At 41.8% G+C, this 17,624-nt stretch overlaps 1 protein-coding gene across 7 annotated transcripts in view; it reads left to right on the plus strand.

Moving 5' to 3' along the window:
* Nucleotides 1-17,624, plus strand: part of axin2 (axin 2) — a 148,863-nt gene that overhangs the window by 90,873 nt on the left and 40,366 nt on the right. Inside the window, exons 1-3 of one of the 7 annotated variants that reach the window (XM_008116696.3) lie at nucleotides 6,630-7,516; nucleotides 8,615-8,737; nucleotides 10,651-11,612. In XM_008116696.3, the coding sequence (XP_008114903.1) occupies nucleotides 10,789-11,612 (824 nt within the window). In that variant the 5' untranslated portion in view covers nucleotides 6,630-7,516; nucleotides 8,615-8,737; nucleotides 10,651-10,788. The other 6 variants (XM_008116699.3, XM_008116701.3, XR_010003102.1 and 3 more) reach the window with 6 other exon arrangements.

Consider the following 17,624-nt stretch of genomic DNA (forward strand, 5'->3'; position numbering starts at 1 on the left):
TTGGGTTGCTGATCTGAAAGCTACCAAGTTCGAATCCCACCCAGGGAGAGTGCGGATGAGCTCCCTCTATCAGCTCCAGCTCCATGTGGGGACATGAGTGAAGCCTCCCACAAGGATGATAAAAATATCAAAACATCCGGGTGTCCCCTAGGCAATGTCCTTGCAGATGGCCAATTCTCTCACACCAGAAGCGACTTGCAGTTTCTCAAGTCACTCCTGACACGAAAAAAAGGGAGTTGTAGTTTTTTGTAAGACCTTTAGCCTTTTCTGGCAAAGAATGCTACTCACCAGCCTTCGACCACATTTGTTTATTTATTTATTTGTCGTGTCAGGAGCGAATTGAGAGTACAGTTATAATGTATTTAAAAAACACGAACAAAGTAAAAAAATTGGCATTATACTAGATTTTCTTTTTATCAAAAGCTGGCCACTTGGAGTGCCTCTAGTGTCACTGTGAGAAGGCCCTGCATTGTGCATGTGGCAGAACACAGACTGCATTGTAGTAAGTGGTCTGTGGTTTGCTCTTCTCCACACTTTGTAGTCCTATTTCTGAAGATTGTCTCCGCACCTCGTGGTCCCAGAACACAGTTTGTTCAGTGCCTTCCAAGTCACCCAGTCTTCTGTGTTCCCAGGAGGGAGTCTCTCATCCGGCATCAGCTACTGATTGAGGTTCTGAGTTTTGGCCTGCCACTTTTGGACTCTTGCTTGCTGAGTGTTCCTGCGAGTAACTCTGTAGATCTTAGGAAGCTATTTCTTGATTTAAGGTGTTGGCGTGCTGGCTGATATCCAAACAGAGGATGGGCCGGAGATGTCACTGCCTTTGGTCCTTTCATTATTGCTACTTCCCAATGGATATCAGGTAGTGCAATACCGGCTAAACAATATAATTTCTTCAGTGGTGTGGGGCATAGATATCCTGTGACAATGTGGCATGTCTCATTAAGAGCCACATCCACTGTTTTAACGTGGTAGGATGTATTCCACGCTGGGCATGCGTATTTAGCAGCAGAGTAGCAAAGCTCAAGGGCAGATGTCTTCACTGTGTCTGGTTGTGATCCCCAGGTTGTGCCAGTCAGATTTCATATGATATTATTTCTAGCACCCACTTTTAGTTAGTATTATATTATTTCTAGCACCCACTTTGACCCCATTATTCCATTGCATTGAACCATGGTGGTTAAAACAGTGTCAAACTGAATTAATTATATTGTGTAGATGTGTAGATGTTCGCTTTAGCAACTAAAATGTTGTTTTTCTGATAGAGGTTCTCTCCCACTGAGTTGGGCCATTTATTTGACAAGTTTAGACTGACTATTTTTTACATGGAACATTATATAGAGGCTCTTCATTTGTCCCAGTAAACAGATATTTGAAGCTTTCAACTACATAACCTTTTCTGGGGTTCTTGCAGGTATCAGTCTGCTAATCAAGGCCCCTTCTACACTGCCATATAAAATTCAGTTTATCTGCTTTGAACTGGATTAGATGGCAGTGTAGACTCATACAATCCAGTTCAAAGCAGATAATGTGTATTATATGACAGTGTAGAAGAGACCCAGGAGAAACAGAAATGAGATGTGATTGTGAGCGGGGACCTGTAAGGGCGTAGGTGGGTGGATGAGAAATGGGATTTTCTAAATTACTTAGAGCCATTTCCTTTGGTCGTAAACTCTGCCACTGTCAACTGATTGTTTAATGCTTCAAACGATGGCAGTGTAAATGGGGCCTTATATTAAAACTAGTGACATGTTCCATCTGTGCATTTGAAACCATCCACTCATTTTTTCTTTCATTAACTTCCAGAACAATTGACAAATATCTTCTTTGCAGCTATTGGTTGGTCAAGTTGCCTTTAGCTGAAATGTACAGTTGTTTCCAAGCTTGGGTTGCTCAGATGTTTTGAACTTCAGCTCCTAGAAACCCCAGCCAATTTGCCTAATAGTCAGGAATTCTGGGCAAAACACCAGGAAGACCAAAGTTTGGGTACCAGGGTTAGGTAGTCCACACTAGAGGAGACCCATGGAATTGATTCTTGAATGATGAGTTAACATGTATGTAAATCCAATGGGATTCAATGGCTCCACTCCCTTAGAACTGAGACTATTGTTTCCTGGGCTGACCATTTATTTCCTCACCACAATTGTGTTTGATGCACACTATTTTTCAGAGAAGGTTAAAGGCCTTATGAATTACAATTCCCTTGATTCTACGTAGCATTGAGCCATGGCAGCTGTCAAACTGCACTACTTTTGTAGACTCACCGTATGTCTCCCTGGTATATTCAATTTTTTAAGAGTACACTTTTGTCATCTATATAGTAACCAATGTGGGGACCGTTGCCAAAAGTTCCACTGAATTCATTTAACTTACTTTTTGAGTAAATATTCAAACAAGTGGGATGCACAACACTTAACAGTTTCTCATTCCATTTCCACCTCCACTAAGTTTCTGCTGAGCCCTAGGAAGGGTTCTGCCTTTGAAAATCTGGTTCTTCATTCAAGAAGGTAATTTATGTAAATGAGGAGCACCAAATGATCTAGGGGAGGAAAACTGTTGGGGAAAACACCTGGCACATAATGATGATGCAGCATCCCAATGCCCTGTTGCTCAGTGCGACTTAATTTTGAGAAAGGTTGCGTAGGATTGTCATCTTTGGATCTTCAGGCAATAAAACTCCATGTTATATTAATTCATAGGATCTTCGAGTTGGAAGAGCCACCAAGTCTAATCCCTTGCCTTGCAGGAATAAACAGCTACACTCAGCCCTCTGCATTCACTGAGGTTAAGGCACAAGACCTCGATGAAAGTTTAAAAGCTGTGAATAAATAATATTTTTTACATGAGAGAACACTTCTCCAGAACTTTCTAGGGCCCCTTCCACACAGCTGAATAAAATCCCGCATTTTCTGCTTTGAACTGGAATATATGGCAGTGTGGACTCAGACAACCCAGTTCAAAGGAAATATTGTGGGCTATTCTGCCTTGATATTCTGGGATATAGGGCTGTGTGGAAGGGCTCTCCATCTACACTGGCATATTGTACTGAATTTTAATTTTTGTGATTGTTTTAGTAGAATTGTCTGTTCTTGTTTTATGATGTTTATTATGTTTAACTTTGTTGTATGGTTTCCTTTTGACAACTGATTGTGTTGCTTTATGTTGGAAACTGCCCTGAGTCCTCTCGAGGAGATGGGGTGGTATATAAATAAAGTTGTATTAATTGCTATTATATTATTATTTAATGCAGTTCAAAGCTAGCATCATACAAACTCTCACAAAAGTGGGCAAAAGAAAGTCCTTAATGCGCACCAGTGCTCTGTGGTTTCTGACATTGCCATCCAGGCCTCAAACTGGGTCCAGAATTTCCTCTAGACACTTAAACTGGAGCTAGTTACAGGGAGGAGAGAACTTCTCTACTGAAGAGCTCCATTGGCTGCCAATAAGTTTTGGTCCCAATTCAAAGTGTAGGTTATTACCTATAAAGCCCTAAATGGTTAGTGTTCTGCTTATCTTCGTGACCATATTTGTCTCTACGAACCATCGCAAGTGCTAAGATCTGCCGGGGAGGCCCTTTTCTCAGTCCCACCTCCATCACAAGCATGGTTGGTGAGGACAAGAGAGAGGGTCTTCTCGGTGGTGGCCCCCGGCTCTGGAACTTTCTCCCCAGGGAGATTAGATTAGCCCCCACTCTGTCTACTTTCTGTAAAGACTTGAAAAGTTGGATGTTCCAACATGCTTTTGAATAACGGTTTAGCTCGTGATCATGGCTTCCCAGCCCTAATTTAATGCTTTTTCGAGCACTTTATTTCCAACCCTGGCCTTATTGCTTTGCATTTTGCACAACCCTCTCAAATCTGAACATGCCCATGTTTTCCAGTTATTGGTTTGTGATGTTGATTGATGTCTTTTTAGGATGTTTTTACTTTTCCGGTTTTAATTGTTTAAATTATATTGTTTATTTGTTTATATGATTTCAATTACAGTAGAGTCTCGCTTATCCAACATAAAAGGGCCGGCAGAACGTTGGATAAGCAAAAATGTTGGATAATAAGGAGGGATTAAGGAAAAGCCTATTAATTATCAAATTACATTATGATTTTACAAATTAAGCACCAAAACATTATGTTTTCCAACAAATTGACAGAAAAGGCAGTTCAATACACAGTAACGTTATGTAGTAATTACTGTATTTACGAATTTTGCACCAAAACATTGCAATGTGTTGAAAACATTGACTGCAAAAACACTGACTACTAAAAGGCAGACTGCGTTGGCTAATACAGAACGTTGGATAAGTGAAGGTTGGATAAGCGAGAGTCTATTGTATGTAACTTTGAATTTCTTGTTTATGCTGGGCTTGGTCCCCATGTAAGCTGCCCCGAGTCCCTTCGGGAAGATGGTAGTAGGTTATAAGAATAAAGTTATTATTATTTTATTATGACACAGCAAACAAGATAGATATGCTGGATTTCATATCACAAAATCACAAGTTGAACACTTCCCAAGTGTCTAGGACTGTGTGATGTATTTTCGGATGATGCGTGCAGATCCCAGCAGGGTGGCTTTTTGCAGTAGTTATTATTATTATTATTATTATTATTATTATTATTATTATTATTATTATTATTATTACATTGCATTACCCCGGTGGCATAATGGGGTAAAGCCTTGTAACCTGAAGGTTGGGTTGCTGACCTGAAGGCTGCCAGGTTCGAATCCCACCCGGGGAGAGCATGGATGAGCTCCCCCTATCAGCTCCAGCTCCATGTGGGGACATGAGATAAGCCTCCCACAAGCATGGTAAAAACATCAAAACATCCGGGCGTCCCCTGGGCAACGTCCTTGCAGACAGCCAATTCTCTCACACCAGAAGCAACTCAGGTTGCTCCTGACACGGAAAAAAAATAATAAAGCAGTCAATGAAGATAAGTGGCTAATACAGAACGTTGGATAAGCGAAGGTTGGATAAGCGAGAATCTACTGTATCTAAGTTTGAATTCCTTGTTTATGCTGGGATTGGTCCCCATGTAAGCTGCCCCGAGTCCCTTCGGGAAGATGGTGGTGGGTTATAAGAATAAAGTAATAATAATAATAATAATAATAACAACAACAACAACAACTTGGGAAGTGTGATCCAGTACAACAGCCAGCAGAGTGTCTGCTGTGGACTCAACTTGTTGCATTTCAAATAATAATAATGACTACATTGCATTAGCAGTCAATGTAGATAAGTGGTTCTCAACCTGTGGGTCTCCAGGTGTTTGGGCCTACAATTCCCAGAAATCCCAGCCAGTTTACCAGCTGTTAGGATTTCTGGGAGTTGAAGGCCAAAAATATCTGGGGACCCACAGGATGAGAACCACTGGTGTAGATGGAGCCTAAGGACCTCATCACACTAGAGTTTGGATCCACTTTAAATCCACTTTAGAGAGGGGCCTTTAAACAGCTCAGGCAGACAAGTCCTGAGCTTCACCAAACTACAAACTCCAGAATTCTGCAGGAGGCAGAAACCGGATTTAAAGTGGATCCATGCTCTGGTGTGATGAGGCAGTAAGTTGGGGTCCCTGGGTTGTGTGATACAAACTCATTATCATAATGTGATTAAAGGCAGGCTTTAACCACTATAGAGGAAAGGCACGCCAGTTGCCAAGTTTGGTGCATCCTTATTAGTCTTGCTTGATTTGTCAATGTAATTAAAAAAATCAAATCCATGCAATAAGCCCATAGAGGAAGACAAGAAAACGTGACAAAGCGGGGAATTAAACGCCAAAAATAAAATAAAGACTGGAACCATAGAGAGTTGAGGTCCATTCCGAAAGTAGAACTTTTCTGCAATTCAGATGTTTCATTTCTCCTTATATTTGCCCATAAAATATTTAGAAAAGGGGAGGGAGAACCCACCCTAAAAAGACAACAGATCCAGACTTCACAAGGGAAGTGGATATGAAATGGGGGGGGGGGGGGGGGGGGAAGGAGGATTGGCCTGAAACCTGGGCTCCAGATCCAATGGCTAATTAAAACCTTTTGTCTCTCAGCTAGTCTGTTTCTCTCTCTCTCTTTCTCAAGCATTCCGTGTCTGTTTAATATTTAACATATGGGGGGAGAGTTTTGTTGGTGAGCCAGTTATATTACAATCAGATATTGTTTAGTTAAGATGCAAAAAAAGGGGGGGGGGAAGAGTGGGGGGAAGAGAAGAAAAAAGCCAATTTTCTTCTAAGTTGAAACTTTGTGGGGGATTATACTACAGAATGATTTCACAGCATAGAGTTGATCAATCGCCCCTCCTTCTTCCCTCCTTTTTCTCTTTTCCCCCTTCTCCAAAAAGAGCAATACAGGGCTTGCTTTGCATTGTATGGGGAAAGAAAAGGAAGAGAGTTCAAACAGCCATTGATCTTTATCTTCTGGGGGGCGGGCGGGGGGAGGAGGGGGCGAGGAAAGGGTTAAAGCCGGGGAAGCGGGCAGGCGCGGGAGGCGGGAAAAGGGCGCCTGTCCCTTTAAGGCAGCCAGAGAATGGCGGGGATAAGACGATTGGGGCGGCAGGATCACTTACTTCTGACGTCCCGAAGCCTGGGGGAGTTGGCGAGAGATGGCTTCCCTTTGATAAGGTCCTGGCAACTGAGTAGTACACTGGGTTTGAGGGGGGGGGAAAAGCAAAACCCACTATCATCACAATATAATAATAATAATAATTCCGCCATAGAGAAACACACACATTGTTTTGAGAGAGAAAGAAGCAATTGTATTATTGATAAAGACCGGGTCCCCTTTAAAAGCCATTGAACGCTATGGATGGGGGAAAGGGGGGAAAAGGTTAGGAAACGGGAGCGCGGAATGCATTGTCTTGCGTCGCGTTTTTGCAGCGTTGTGTCAATATATATATCGATACGGAAATGTTTTGTATTTATTTTTTTAAAAAAAGAAAAGGAAGGTAGGTGGCTATCTCCCTGTCAGGACCGTCCCTTCGCTTGTTCACTTTGAAGTGCACAGTTAAATCCACAGCGCAGTGTTTGCGAGGAGAGCCCCGAGGACATTTGGTGCCTGCGAGGAGGGCTTGAAACAGGACCGGGGTTGAAAGGAGGAGGGAAAAAGAGAAGGAGAAAGGGGGGCAGGAGAAAACAGGGGCAGAAAGAGGGAGGGGTTTAGGCTTTTGATGATTCCCCCCCCCTTTTTTCCCTCTCTTTCCCTCTTCCCGCTTGAAGAAGCAGGGAGTAGTAGCTGTGAGGAGAGACAGAGAGAGACTCTGAGGGAACTCACTCTCTCTGCCTTGAACTGCTGCTTCATATTGTTGAGGTGGGGGAACCACTCTCAGGCCATTGCAAAGCTTGGAGAGCAGGATGGAAACTATTCAGTGTGCTGAGAAGGGGGAGAATATGGACACACTCCTCTTTGCTTCTCACCCCCACCTCCAATTGGTAGGATTTTAATTTATTTCCAAGGCTGTGTGTGTGTAGGGGGTGGGAATCATAAGCCCCCTCCATGCCAAAGGAAGGAAGCAACTCCTGGGGATGATCAAATGGTAAGTTGTAAAAGAATGTGATTTGCTGTGCTGCTCCCTCCCTCTTTCCCTCCCTCCTTCTCTCTCTCCTTTCCTTCTCCTCCCCCCTCCCTTTCTCCCTGGATCGCTTTGATGTCCTCTTGGCTGGAGCTTTGAAGTTGTTAAGGAAAGCTATTTATGTGTTAGTTAGGAGCCAGCCCAGCCTGAGAAGGAGAGGCAGAGAGAGAGAGAGAGAGGCAAGCCGGGGTATGTATGTATGCATTTATTTATGTATGTATATCAGAATGGATGGCCAGGATCACAAAAAGCCATGTAAATATACTATATGTATGTGTGTGTTTGTAGAGAGATGGAGTAGAAGATCCTGAAAGTGTAGGGCCAGGATCACTAAAAACAAGTAAATATAAGTACAGTAGAGTCTCAATTATCCAACGTTCTGGATTATCCAACGCATTTTTGTAGTCAATGTTTTCAATATATCATGATATTTTGGTGCTAAATTCGTAAATACAGTAATTACAACAGAACCTTACTGCGTATTGAACTACTTTTTCTATCAAATTTGTTGTATTACATGATGTTTTGGTGCTTAATTTGTAAAATCATAACCTAATTTGGTGTTTAATAGGCTTCTCCTTAATCTCCCCTTATTATCCAACATATTCGCTTATCCAATGTTCTGCCGGCCCGTTTACGTTGGATAAATGAGACTCTACTGTATATGTATACTATATATGTATGTGTTTGTAGAGAAATGGAGTAGAAGATCATGAAAGTAGATGGCCAGGATCACAAAAAAACCCCACAAGTAAATATAAGTCTGTGTATACTGTGTGTGTGTGTTTGTAGAGAGATGGAGTAGAAGATTCTGAAAATGGATTGCCAGGATAACAAAAAAAAGTAAATATAAGTGTATATATACTGTATGTGTTTGTAGAGAGATGGAGTAGAAAATCCTGAAAATGGATTGCCAGGATCAAGTAGATATAAGTGTATATATACTATAGATGTGAGTATTTGTTGAGAGATTCAATAGAAGATCCTGAAAATGGATGGCCAGGATCACCAAAAAGTATATATAAGTGTATATATACTATATTAATGTGTGTGTGTTTGTAGAGAGATGGAGTTGAAGATCCTGAAAGCAAAGGAGAGCTCACTTTCCCTGGTTTCTTCCTTGGGAAGAGAGACAGAGATGCAAAGACTTGGACATAATGGATGGCCAGGATCACAAAAAAACAAGTAAATATAGGTGTATATATACTATATTAATGTGTGTGTGTGTTTGTAGAGAGATGGAGTAGAAGGTCCTGAAAGCATAGGAGAGCTCACTTTCCCTGGTTTCTTCCTTTGGAAGAGAGATTGGGGGCCCTTCCACATAGCCATAGAACCCAGAATATCAAGGCAGGCAATCCCACAATATCTGCTTTGGACTGGGTTATCTGAGTCCACACTGCCATATATCCCAGTTCAAAGCAGATAATGTGGGATTTTATTCAGCGATGTGGAAAGGGCCAGAGATGCAAAAGCTTGGGGATATATATATATGCTTTTCAGGTAGGATGCACTGCATGAAATCCCTCCTAAGGTAAGCAACTGGTTTTGGCAGACTTCTCAGCCCTCCCTCCTTCCTTTCCACCCTCTCCTCCTTTTCTGAAATCCCTCTCTCCCCCACTCCGCACGTCCTTCACTCTGGTCGCCATTTCTGGAGATCTTTTCTATATATCTCAGTTTTTCTTTTCTTTTTTTGAGGGCTTGACTTTGGAGGCTGCTTAGCAGACTGTAGTTGCTGCTGTGATTTCTCTTCTCTCTCTCAAAGCCATCCTTCCCTCCTCTCTCTCTTTCTCCCACTCTCTCAGATCAGCCAGACTTCTGGGAATGTCTGCTCCAGCTCAGGTACATGAGGACAGGGAACAGTTTTTTTCCCCTTCTCCATCATCATCTAATAATTAAAGTGAGCTTTTTTCCCCTACAAATCTCAGCTCTTTACAGAAGTGGGATGTGACTCTCTCTCTCTCTCTCTCTCTCTCTCTCTCTGACTTGGTGTTGAAAAGGAGCGTGTTATACTTGTCTAAGTTCTTCTCTGGATTGTGTCTGTCTGAGGTGTTGGTGGAGATGCCAGAATCCAGGAAGGGAATTGCTCAGAGTTTTGAACTCTTCACATGTTTGGGAGTTCATCTTTCATTTTTAATGGATGCTGATCAGCTTAAAAGTGTATGGAGGACTTTGAAGGCCTTTTCCAGGCCGCATAAGATGGTCTGGAAGTTGTACAAAACTCTCAAAACCCTTTTCCACCTTAAATGGTGGAAGGTGGCTACATTAAAAATATAGTATAGTAAAACATGTAGCGGGGAGGGCTTCCAACCTTTTACTTCCAGTGGGTGGAAACATGTAGTATTTTGTGGGAATATTCTAAGTATTGCATGGATTTTCTTCCTGAAGCCATGGGCTCTCTTTGAAGGTGGTCAGCGCAGCAGATCGGAAGTGAGTTGGACCTGGTTCTAAAACAACAGTCTGGACTCTCTTTCTGTCTGCATTAAAAATCATTTCTCAGAGTATAGTTTTAGGGGAGCATCCAGTGTTGGTTGTGCTTAGAAGGGTTTTCTCCTGATCATAATCTAAAAGTTGAAGGGTTTGGTGGTGGGAGAGAATGGAAACCAGATGCTGAGGAAAGCACGTTTTGTTCTCTGCTTTGAGTTATCTACCAAAGTAGGGAGGGAGGGAGGGAGGCAAAGCAAAACTTGGAAGATTTTGGTGCAAAATGGGTTTCTCAGTGTAGAGATCCAAAATGTATTCCTGGGACTTCTCAGATGTTATCATGAGTAGGAGGGGAAAAGTTCAAGATCGGTGTTCTTTTGCATGTTTTGATTTTTTATGGGCAGTGCAATAATTAAAAGTTCAGTTTCGTGTGTGCTCTTTCCAGACCCATCCCCCCACGTTTGCTCGCTCCACACCAAAGTTAAAAGTGTGCCCAGAGTTCAGCCTTTCTCTTTGAAAAGCATATCTGATACTTTTGATTAGTGCTGCAGATAGCTGCGGTTGCCTCTTTATTTTAATGCGAAGAGTTGAAAAGCCTGTTTACTTTTTGTCTTTGATGTTGGGCGGATCTGGTTTTGATTAGATCAATACTTCCCCCCCCTTTTTTTTTCTTAAAGAGAGAAGACTCAGAGGATCCCCTGCTGACTTGAGAAAGAAGAGAGAGACACACAAACACACACACACAGATTACTGAGGAACTTAAAAAGAAAGGAGGGGGGAGCAAATCCCTGCCAGAAGGAACTCCAGCAGGAACCATGAGCAGTGCAGCCTTGCTGACTCACCTTCCAGACCCCAGTAGCAGCTTTAGAGAAGATGCCCCACGCCCCCCTGTACCAGGGGAAGAAGGAGAGGCACCATGCCACCTGCCTGCCAGTTTGTTTCTTGTGAAAAACCAAAGCTTCAAGGCCATGTCCGTTTCTTCCACGCCCAGAAGGAATGAGGATGGTCTGGGGGAGCCAGAAGGCAGTGCTTCTCCGGATTCCCCTCTGGCGCGATGGACCAAATCCTTGCATTCCTTGCTGGGAGATCAAGATGGTGCCTATCTCTTCCGGACCTTCCTGGAAAGGGAGAAATGTGTGGATACTTTAGACTTCTGGTTTGCCTGCAATGGCTTCAGGCAGATGGACCTTAAGGATACCAAAACATTAAGAGTCGCCAAAGCTATCTACAAAAGGTACATTGAGAACAACAGCATTGTCTCCAAGCAACTCAAGCCTGCCACCAAGACCTACATAAGGGATAGTATTAAGAAGCAGCAGATCGATTCAATCATGTTTGATCAGGCGCAGACTGAGATCCAGACTGTGATGGAGGAAAATGCTTACCGGATGTTTTTAACTTCTGATATATACCTCGAATATGTAAGGAGTGGGGGAGAGAATCCTGCTTACATGAACAGCAATGGACTGGGGAGCTTAAAAGTTGACTGTGGCTACCTTCCTACCTTGAATGAAGAAGAGGAATGGAGCTGTGCTGATTTTAAAAACAAACTTTTGCCATCTGTGCTTGGGTTGTCCAGTAAGACGTTGAGGGCCACAGCAAGCGTCCGAGCTACAGAAGCTGTGGAGAATGGGTTCAGGTAAGGAAAATGAGTTTTGAATAACTTAAAGTCTTTTGCGCCATATAACGTCTGGCAGAGCTCATCTGACAAATGTTGTGTTCTTGTTGTGAGTAGATTTTGGCAAATCTTACTTTTTTTTAATCACCCTTATATTGGCGCATATTTCTGGCTCCAGGGAAAGGCTGTGTATTTCCCTAATAAAGAAGGCAGAACATTGTGGTTCTTGAGACTTACCAGTTCCTAAAGCTCTCTCAGACATCAAAAAAGTACTTCAAAGGGACTTGTTCTTTGAGACATGCGTTAATTGTTACCACTTTAAACCACATTAAGAGCAACTGGGAAGAGCACCATCTAGGCATGTGAATGAGTAATGAAATACTAGTTTGCCAGCTTCATCCCCAACTAGTGTTGAAATAAGTGGATTACATGTAGAAATTGGGGAGCAATTATAATGGTGGAACAAAAATCTATATTCTTATTATGATAACCTATGTGACTAAACCTAATGATTTAGAAGGGAACCATGTAATTGTATTATACATACACACTTTATTAAAATATATATACAGTAGAGTCTTGCTTATCCAACGTTCTGTATTATCCAATGCAGTTTGCCTTTTAGTAGTTAATGTTTTTGTTGTCAATTTTTCAATACATTGTGAAGTTTTGGTGCTAAATTCATAAATACAGTAATTACTACATAATAATTACATAGTAATTACTGTGTACTGAACTGCTTTTTCTGTCCATTTTTGTAAAACATGTTTTGGTGCTTAATTTGTAAAATCATAATGTAATTTGATGTTTAATAGGCTTTTCCTTAATCTCTCCTTATTATCCAACATTTTCCAACGTTCTGCCGGCCCGTTTATGTTGGATAAGTGAAACTCTACTGTATTTATAAAATTAGACGCCATGTCCTTAAACCAAAGAAATTATCAGTAGGGGTGATATGAGGTAGGAGAATGGGTGTGACAACTTTATCAGAAGTAGTCTTATGTGAAGTCAGATCCTTGGTTCATCAAATTAAGCATTATCTGCTCTGATGCAAGGCACTTCTTCGAAATATCAGGTGTGTATGGATGTGTGGTCTGTCTTTTGTAGACCTAGCTAGAAGTGTGAAGAATTGAACCTGGGACCCCCTTCTGTATAAAATGGTGCTCTGACATGAAGCTCCTGCCCTTCTCCATGAATGGAATTCGTACCCAGTCTTTGATAATTTCAGGAAAGTGATATGTGCCCTTGCTTTGGTTGTTGCCTGCTGAAAGTAGGCAACAAGACTTCTCACAAAAAGGCAACAGCATCCTATTCATTCCCCCCTCTCTCTTAATCAGGATGAGTGGCATAATCTTCTGCCACCTTATTCTCTTTCTCCCCTCCCTTTTCCCTTCATAAATGGAAGTTGGTTGAACAAGGATCTGTGGAGCAGAAGGACCTGCTCTCTCTCACTCTTTCCCTCCCTCCCTCTGTTGTGTATATTCTGTCTTGCTTGGGGAGTTTCTTTCTCAATCTGGTAAGTATTTGACATCTGGTTTACAGGAATTTTTGTGAGTGTTTCTGTGATTCATAGACATCAAAGGATTTCAGGCATCTCTTCTGTTTTCAGCTTGTTTCAACGATGGCCTGCCTCTAAGAGGAAGGTTTCTGAATTGCATCTGATGTGTTTCTTGCTTGTCGCTTCAAACTGCAGCAGTATTTGTGAGTGATAGGACTGGAAAGACAGCTGGTTCTAGTTCAGCTATCACTTACACCAGTGCAAATCTGGAAGAGCTCCAAGTTTGTGAGAAGCTTCTTCCAGTTGTTGTTGCCTGTGTAAATGACATTACTGTATGTTACCTTTGTTTCATCTGTAGGCGGGAAGGGGATGTTCCATCTAAAACAACCCAAACCCTCCCATTATTGCCAGACTATAATTCTCTGGTGAAGGGGAAGTTTCTGTATAATAAAGTCCCAACACGTAGCTTTTCTTAAGGTACCTCAAGAGTTGTGACTTAATAGCAGTGGAAAAAAGTTGGACATCTGCATTTTCTGTTATTCACAGCTGAAATATAGGTTCATATATACACAACACGCTTCCTAAGTTGAGATAGTTATAGAAGGCATTGGCACTTGCAAGCGCTATTGGCATTGGGGTGCAAGAAGATGTCGGTTTTGTTGTTCTCTTTCTAAAGTTAGAAACTGCCTATGGTTTAGAGAACCTGTAGTAGCACCTTTAGTGCACACTGTTGCTTGGGGATGTATTGATAGCTGTTTTCTGTTTAACATATGACTTGCATATGAAACAAATATAGTTGTTTGCTGTGTGTTCTTCTCCAATGAGGGCAAGTGTTTGCCTTGTCTGCTTTGGTTCTCCCATCACCATGCTTCCGGTACTTGAATGATAGAGTTGGGCTTTCCTGCAAATAGATTCAATTGCCAACTGCTGCCGTGGTTTAGTTATGTGGTTTTCTGGAAAGCCAGAAGGTTCTCAGACTCAGTTCCTCTGCTCTCAGGTGGGAAGCGTACCTTTCCAGATGATTGTAGGTGTGACCTCAATAAAGATGGTTCAGCACATTGTCAGTTAGAAGCACTATATCTAGCAGTAATATGTAATCTTCTAGACTGGGAATTCATGGTCATATATAGCCTAAGTTATAGGTCACCAGACTCTAAAAGACATAAACAGTTCAGTATAGTTTTTCTGTATAGAAGAACTTATTATTAGATGTCTAATCTATCTGTAGCTGGTAGCTGCAGAAGATTGCATAGGAATGCCTTTCTGGTTTTCTGTCTTCATCCCACTTGGAGGTGACAAACATTTCCCTCCTCAAATGTAGAGTTTTGTCCTAATACACGCCAAGTTTTAGAGGGCCGTGGAGGCTAATAGTTTATATCTGTTTTTCTTCTTTTCTGGTTCAAGGCTTCAGCTGTTAAGTGCAAGGTTAAGAGTAGCAAGCAACCTTCCTTTCCCTTCCCCATTCAGTGTGTAGGTTTGTATATCTTTGGGGAGGGTGAGATGTCCTGAGGCAAGATAGATACTTCAGGCTGAGTTTAGATATCTTCCACTCTCAAAGGACTACAAGTATGTGTTAATGACTTCTCTGGCATCAAGATCATTAGGTTGTTTCACTTTGGATGAACTGAGTTTTTAAAAGTAGAAGTAAAAAGTTTGTTTACATTGACTCCTGAGTGTATCAGTGCACAGTGTCATGCGGACAGAATGCCCCTCTTAGGGTTCGGTGTTACATCCTAATAGTCTGTTAGAGCTGTTTGCTCTGTGTTCAAGTCAGTTGTGAACCAGGCCTTACCACTCAGTAAGCTATGTCTAGTGGGCAGACATGGCTTACTGTCTGGGAGGATATTGCTGATTGGCGTTTATTATTTGTTCAAATTATTGGAATCCCTTGAATTTCAATTATCAAAGTATACTTGTATCATTACAGGTTGATTATCCCTTATTCAAAATGCTTGGGACTAGAAGTCTTTTGTTTTTTGGATTTTTTTTCAGATTTTTGAAATGCCCTTATTTGCATATATGTGTATGAAAGAGATATCCTGGAGATTGAGACCTAAGCTATGTGTGTAGGGTGTTTCATATACACCTCACACACATACCGGTAGCTTGAAAGTAGTTTTATACAATACTTATAATTTTGTGCATGAAATAGTTTGTGTACATAATCAGAAAGCAAAGATGTCACAATCTCAGTCATGCGAGTGGACAGTTTGGGATTTTTGAGTATTTTGGATTTTGGAACTCTAGATACGAGATGCTCAGCCTGTACTAAGACAAGAAGAGCGAATGTGTGCATGCAACTTCCAACATTACTTCCTTATGTATGCATACAAACAGACATTTGTACACTTCAATTGGTTCTCACATCTTAGGAGAACAGTGTGAGGCTGGCTACATACTTGCTTCACAACAATGTTGTAAATATCGGGAACATAAGATATCAATCAGCATTCCTGACAGAGGCTATACACTGGAGATGTGGCTACAGGTTCAAATGAAGTGTCCGGACATAATGAGGAACCAGAGTATTCCACAGGATTCTTGTTATGCTCTGAGTAAGCATTGTAGTTGGTTTTGCACCTGAAAACTTGTGTTAGCCGCAGAATGCCACCTTGTTCTTACCCACCCACCGAGAAATCTCGCCTTACTTCATGTACACGGTTTGACTGTTTGCAAAGTTACTCCTTGAGCCCCCAAATAGACTCCATTAATTTGATTGAAAATGAAGGCCTTTGCAAGGATGTGGGAGTTGATGGGTAACCCAAGTGGGAGAGAGAAAGTTGCAGGGAGATCTTTAATTGCTGCTTCTTTCAGCCCTCTCCCCAAAATAAGTTCTTTTTACTTGCTTTGTGATACAGATCTCTTCCATAATTTAGGTCAGGGAATGATATACCAAGTGACACTTTATCAACATAAAGATGGGCCACAAGTTTCCTCTTGAAACTGGAGATAAATTGCTTAAAACCTTTCCAAATCCTGAGCTTTTAGCTAGTGCTGATGGTACTTGCTTTCCAGAGTGCCTGCTTGTCTGCACAATGCATATTGGAGATCAGGGGTTTGCCCAGAAATGAAAACTCCTTGAAGGCAACTTGATAGCATCTGGCTACAATTAAGGTTGTAGTGTGGTCAAGATTTCTCTCTCTCTCTTTTTTTTGAAGTAACTATGAAAACATCCCTAATTGGTTTACTTAATGCACATAGGGATTTTCTGTTTTTAAGAGGGCAAACTTGGATTTTTTCAAAAGAAAGAAAGAAAACCTATTTCATTATATGATTGTAGGCAAATATTCCTTTCCACCCACTTAGTTCAAGTTCATTTTAAAAGTTATTTCGCTAGCTAAATGCCTCAGTAATACTTTGTGTGTTGACTTGCTGTGGTTATAAATGTATTGAACTTTGATGCTGTATGTTTGAAGTTCAGCCTAGCTTGAGGAGATGAACTCTCTATGGCAGGGGTTTCCAACTAATACCCTATATCTCTTTTGTAGTTCAACACCCATAAGCCGCAGCCAGTATGGCCAATGATGGTAGAGTGTGGAGGCTGAATTTCAAAGCACCTGAAAGTCCAAAGAGTGAGAACCAATGATATGAAATGACTTAGTGCCTCAGAACCAGACAAACTTCTGAATCTCCACAGTTAGTTGTTGCACTGCTATTCTCATATCTTCCTTGCCTGTGCTGATGGGACTCTAGACCAGGCATGGGTAAACTTGGGCCCTCCAGGTGTTTGGACTTCAACCACTAGGCTGTTAGGAATCGTTGGAGTTGAAGTCCAAAACACCTGAAGGGCCTAAGTTTGCCCTGCCTGCTCTAGACCAATGAGGAGCCGTTTTACTCTACACATTTGTAACTCTATGATTTTACTTTAATTTCCATGGCTGCATCCTATAGAAATCTTGAATTTATAATTTAGAAAGGGTTCTTGGATTCTCGAGTGTCTCGTAATCTACAAACTATATTTGTGTAACCTGAAGGACCCCCAGAGGGCCACAAGTTGCCCATTCCATCTTAAATCTTTGTCTCCATCACCTTGTAGTGCTGGAGGAAGCACTTTTAAAAAAAAGCAGACTTGCAAGATCCACTTAAAGAGCCTGGCTGGTTTGGTACAGATGGTGAGCATCTTGAAACCAGATACTTTACAACAATAAGCCCTCTTGGGCCTGGATTTTGTTAAAGCAGGACATGAAACAGTTTCAAGGAGAGTAATAAAACGTAAAGACTTCAACCTTCCCTAGCCCCCCCCCCCCCTTTTCAAAATCTCAGAACAAGGGTCTAAAGAATGGCATTATATGTGTGTGTATGTATGCCTTCACATTGCTTTTGACTTCTGACAACCTCATGAATTTCATAGGGTTTCCTTAGGCAAGGAGTACTCAGAGGTGGTTTTGCCAGTTTCTTCCTCTGAAAGATAGCCTGCAGCACCTGGCATTCGTTGGTGGTCTCCCATCCAAGTACTAACCAGGGCGGACCTCACTTCCCTTCCAGGGTCAGATAGGATTGGGTGCTTTCAGATCCTTGAGGATATCACTGCAAGG

The sequence above is a fragment of the Anolis carolinensis genome, chromosome 2 (assembly GCF_035594765.1).
Source record: "Anolis carolinensis isolate JA03-04 chromosome 2, rAnoCar3.1.pri, whole genome shotgun sequence".
NCBI lineage: Eukaryota > Metazoa > Chordata > Lepidosauria > Squamata > Dactyloidae > Anolis > Anolis carolinensis.